Source organism: Mastomys coucha, unplaced genomic scaffold (genome assembly GCF_008632895.1).
Source record: "Mastomys coucha isolate ucsf_1 unplaced genomic scaffold, UCSF_Mcou_1 pScaffold19, whole genome shotgun sequence".
NCBI lineage: Eukaryota > Metazoa > Chordata > Mammalia > Rodentia > Muridae > Mastomys > Mastomys coucha.
This window is the reverse complement of record NW_022196901.1, coordinates 2,665,846-2,671,205: the sequence shown is the minus strand read 5'-3', so window position 1 is coordinate 2,671,205 and position 5,360 is coordinate 2,665,846. Positions and strand designations below refer to the sequence as shown.

Genomic DNA, 5,360 nt, shown 5'->3' with positions numbered 1-5,360 from the left:
AAAAAAAAAAAAAAAAAAGAATGTGTTTTCCTCCACCTATAGATACATACTTAAATCAGAATTTCAACTGGAGGAGTCCAACTCTTGATTTATGCTCTAATTATATTGTTCTAATTATATAATCCTAGAAGTATTCACTATGCAGATTGCCATAAATTCAGTTAAGTCATATTTGACTAATGTGTATTAGCAATATAAGGGAAGGATTTTTGGAAATATACTGTAAATCAATGAAACTGTTCGAAGTTTGGAAGGCACAATAGTAGGGTAATTTAAGTGGACAGATAATTCAACTCCATATCCTTAGCCAGAGGACTTTTTGGTTTCCAGGAAAGAAGGGTAAGAAAGAGACATTGACACTGAGTGAGGAAGAAGGTAACTTTGAAGTCCCTGTCTTGTCCTCTAGGTTAAACTTAGTAGAACATACCCAAAACATTCAGCCACATGTATAACAACCTATAAAAAGCACCTCAGAACTGAGTCTAACTACAAATTCTTCTTTCAGTCACTTGGGAACCAGTCAGCTGTCATCCCCTGGTCCTGGACTGCAGTAATGATTCACTGTGACACTGATGTCATAGGCTTTGCCCCACCCCCTTAACCCCACCCCCTTAGTCCCACCCCCGCCCCTTACATGCTTGAAAGGAGGGCACCTTAGTCCTGTTTTGATTTAACACTATCTCCCCTTTTCTCTGTGTCTGGAATAAGAACAAGTTCTCCACAATGGTTCATTATGCTGAATTAATACTATTAATCTTAAAGAGGATCATAAATGGCCTGGTTCTTTGACCAAGCGTAAACGATGTGTAGAGTCAGCTAACATTCTACTAAGTAAAGGAAATTTGTATTGGTTTTCTTGTTAGGTTCATGCCAATATTGAAAATGCTTGGAATGAGGAAGAGGTTTGGAGGATTGAAATGTACATCTCCTTCGGCATCATGAGCCTGGGCTTACTGTCCCTGCTGGCGGTCACTTCCATCCCTTCAGTGAGCAACGCTTTAAACTGGAGGGAGTTCAGTTTCATTCAGGTATGTGGGGGTTTGTCTGGCAGCGTATTGGGTGGCATGGAATTTCATTGTTAAGTTCAATGTTAAATAGGCACCATCTCAGAAGAGTGCCTTTGAGGCCATAATTTGCACATCCAGTTCAGACAACACATGTAGCTGAAGGCCAGTTTAGTAAGTGAAAGGCCAGTACATCGTTACATAACATTGTAACATTGTCTATCATGTTAAGAATAAAAAGAGAAGTGGGCTTAGGTCAAATTTAATGTTGAAAGTCAATTTATTATTAGGTAAATGAGTATACACGCACACACAGTTGTAAGCACTGTCATGATAGGTAAGTATGCTAATGGGTCATGACAACCAACTGGATTTGTGAATGTTGTTAATGTGCTTCAATACGTCAGGCACAAGCTAATGCACAAGAGCACCTGTAAATAAAGTCAAACAATGCTTCAGTTCTCCAAAAAGCTAACATTCATCTCCATTAATATCTGTAAAACACAGTTAACATATTTAAATACACAGACACACACACACATACATTCCAACAATTTGAATTCTAATTATATGGCCACAGTCTGTACTTTCTGATCCAAACCATGTACAGTACAATGTATAAAATAGAGTTATTTGGCAGTATATACTAAGTTTTATTTTTGTCTCTTACCTATTGAGTGGGTTTTTTGTTTTTTTGTTTTTTGTTTATTTTTTGTTGTTATTGTTTTGTGTGGGGTGAATGGAAAATGTGTTACGACAATTTATCTATGTGGTATTGGCTGTCCTGCAATTTCCTGGAATTTGCTCTGTAGACCAGGCTGGCTTGAAACTCAAGATCTTCCTACCTTTGCCTCCCTAGTGCTGGGTTAAAGGTATATACCACAGGCTTAGCTGCTTTAGGGAAGTTCTAAAAGATATTTTTATTCTTTTTCTTTATTTGAAAATGATATACATGTATACAATGTCATTATTATTGACACTCCCCACCACTTCCCTCCAACCCACGTCTTTAAAGTCATACAGAAATCTTATTCTAATTAAGGCCAGCCCTTCTCTAAATTTGTTTTCTCCCTTTGAACATACCTGAAAGGAAATGAAGGCCTTCTGATAGAAGGTGCTGGACAGACATCTATCATCACAAAGTTAGACAAGCAATTGCAACCATCTTGCCTGCTAGAGAGCTGACATTTTCCTGGTGAACTTCGACATTACGTCACTATATTGATATAAACTAGTTGTCAAAGTAAGCAACCTTAATGTAATAATTTAGGGAACTAAAAAATGGTAACCTTTTAACCTATACAATGACTGACTAAAGCATGTTTAGTCATCTCGTTTATCATTGTCAATAAGCCACATGTTTGACTTGTTACTCACATTACATAGTAATACTCTTTAAGTTTTATGTTTTCTAATTGGCTAGTATCTGTTTTTAATGTGTGTGTATTCAAGCGATTGCTCTTTAGTATTTGATGTTGTATATATGTTTATGCACACACCTGTATGTACCTGTTTTTAAACTGTTATAGTTTTATACATAACATGTAGCAATTTGGATAATCTTCACGACTAGTTTGTTTGTTTGTTGAAACAGAGTTTCACTATATTGCCCAGGCTGGCCTCAGACTAGCTATGTAGATCAGGCTGGCTTTGAACTTGTAGTCCTCTTTCCTCATCCTCCCTGGGATCACAGTTGTGTGCCACAGTGACAGCTGTACAAACTTTTATAAAGCATATGGACCCCGTGCATATCTATACCATTAGAAAAAAGCTAGATGCTCTGATCACTAATCCTAGTAGTAGAATCAGTCCAAGGATATAAATCAAAATATAAGAGGTCTACAGTGGTATTATCTATAGCTGAAGAAATTTAAGATCAGAATGATCAACACAAAGGAAGGATTAAACTGTACCCATACAATAAAACATCACACAAAATTCATGATATGTTTTGATAGGGCATGGAAATCCTTGTGATATAATGAATTAGTTAATGAGATTATTCAGTTTATTCAATATGATCTGATTTGTGCAAGATTGCTGCACTGTAAATAAGTGTATAGGAATTTATGCAACTGCCTTAAATTGCTCAATTCAGAAGATAGTAGGTCACCAAAGATTGAAACATAAATAGGGTATCTGCATGGTTGTTATGTGGGTGAGTAATGGACGCCTTCTCTCTTCTTCTCCCATCTCAAGTCTACGCTTGGCTACGTCGCCCTGCTCATCACGACCTTCCACGTGTTAATTTATGGATGGAAGCGCGCATTTGCAGAAGAGTACTACCGCTTTTACACCCCACCAAACTTCGTTCTTGCCCTTGTTTTACCCTCCATTGTAATTCTGGGTAAGATGATGTTACTCCTCCCGTGCATAAGCCGAAAGCTAAAACGAATTAAAAAGGGCTGGGAAAAGAGCCAGTCTCTAGATGAAGGCATGGGAGGAGCAGTTCCTCATCTGTCCCCAGAGAGGGTCACAGTGATGTGATGACAAGAGGTGCTCACAGAAGCCACACACACTTCCATTCACGCCCATTACTTTAGGCCCTTGCTTCAGTCCCTGTCAGTGGACTGCCAATTGGCAGCAGTCTGAAACCTGCAGTGAGATTTCAGTGGAGGTAGAGATTGGATCCTTTTCAAGTTAATTTTTATAAATGTCATGTTTTTCCAACATGCAATTTTGTAGTCCACATCTATTGTTACAATCTAGGATTTTCCTTTGTGTGACTGTAACATTGTTGTTCTTTTAACCATATTACATAGCCAGGCACAAATATTTGTAGTTAATAATACATATGAAATATAACGTTTAGAACACTTGGCAAAACAGCAGAATTAGAAGCTTTTAACATTACTCAGTGAATATGCTTTTTCCCTGAGGCTAAAGATTTTAATTATTATCCAATTTAAGGAGCAGAAATGCATAATTATATATTGAGAAGGGGCACATCACATTTACATCTTGGGTATACAGGAGCAATCTTATGCTCTCATAAAAATGGAATGGGAAGAATGTCATCCATTATACACAGCAGTGTATGTAAGCACGAATTAAAGACAAACAGAAAATTGTATTTAACGTGTGCTGGAGACACAACATACCAATGCACAACTCAAGAGAGCTTTAGTCTCTATCACATTACAGAGCTGTTCCATTTTCCTGTTTATATCAATAAGGGGAAGGATCCAGCAACACTTGACCTCCCAAGCTGGTACTCTCAATACAGAACCAACCCCAGGAATTGTGGACTTGTCCGTAATTGTCACACATCAGTCTGTATTTGTTACTTTGGTTAGTCACCACCATTCCTGTGTGGGATTTTACCAACATCCACTAAGGGCATGTAGGATGGTTCCAAATGCTTACAACAAACCCAGGAAATAGTTATCTTCATTTCCCATATGCATATGGAAAACTGAAGGACAGAGAGGTTAAATTTGCCTAAGGTCACACAGTAGGCAGTCATTCTAGGGAGGCAGAGCTTTATAAACACCAGTATACACAATCCCTGCCCCATCTCCACACACTACATTCTCAATTCCAGCCTAGATGGTTCCTTTCTTGTATAGTCATTGGCAATCCTTAGACTATGTCGTGTGCATCAAAGGATGTCTAAAAGTATCTTAATCATAATTTTATTATTGCTTGTGGGTAGTCCATAGTTGCCTGGAAACCCATAGTAGCACAAAGTCTCCCCATGCAGTGAAGGAAGGGCTGAGTAGGGAGAAGGTCCTAACAGTGTGGATGAACTAGTGAGATCCTGCAGCTCTTTAAAAATTCCCGTAAGGTGGCCATGCCCTTTGCTCCTCCTGAGAAGCCTTCCTCCCTTTACTACCATTCATTAGGAAGCCATTTTAAGCACAAAAGATAATAGGACAAGTGGTTAATTATAAATCTATATGATTATGTGTCTCTGGACACATAATCCACAAAATCTGTCAGTGCTGGTCTTCCATGTGTAAATTGCATTTTGTTCAAACCTTAGGATATACTACATTTTCTCCATTTGTTCTGTATTTATTATAGTAAAAGTTCAAGACAAGATGTAATTGTGTGTATTCTTCCTAAAATTGTATCGCCTCTAAATTTACCTACTGACTTGAATCCAACCATCAGAAATAAAAGGACTCTTATTTTTGTGGAACCTATCTTTCTCACCAGTGTCTGTCCTATCCTTGCACTGTTAGCCTGGGAAATTGCCCACTATTCTTTGATGTTGTCTTCTTGGCCAACTGTTATACTGAACACCTTATCTTCATTATATTAATGATAATCATTTTTTTGTAGGAATTCAGTACATTAATGACTTTTAACAGTAAATACCAACAAGCTGTGTGTGGTGGCTCATGCCTTTAG

General features: G+C 37.9%; 1 protein-coding gene across 5 annotated transcripts in view; it reads left to right on the top strand.

Moving 5' to 3' along the window:
• Steap2 (STEAP2 metalloreductase) overlaps positions 1-5,152 on the top strand; it is a 21,462-nt gene extending 16,310 nt beyond the window's left edge. For 4 of the 5 annotated variants that reach the window (XM_031379972.1, XM_031379974.1, XM_031379973.1 and 1 more), the window contains 2 exons: positions 864-1,028; positions 3,204-5,142. In XM_031379972.1, coding sequence (XP_031235832.1) covers positions 864-1,028; positions 3,204-3,491 — 453 coding nt within the window. In that variant the 3' untranslated portion in view covers positions 3,492-5,142. Of the gene's footprint in view, positions 1-863; positions 1,029-3,203 lie in introns of all 5 variants that reach the window. The other variant, XM_031379971.1, reaches the window with a different exon arrangement.
• Positions 5,153-5,360: the final 208 nt, after the last annotated feature.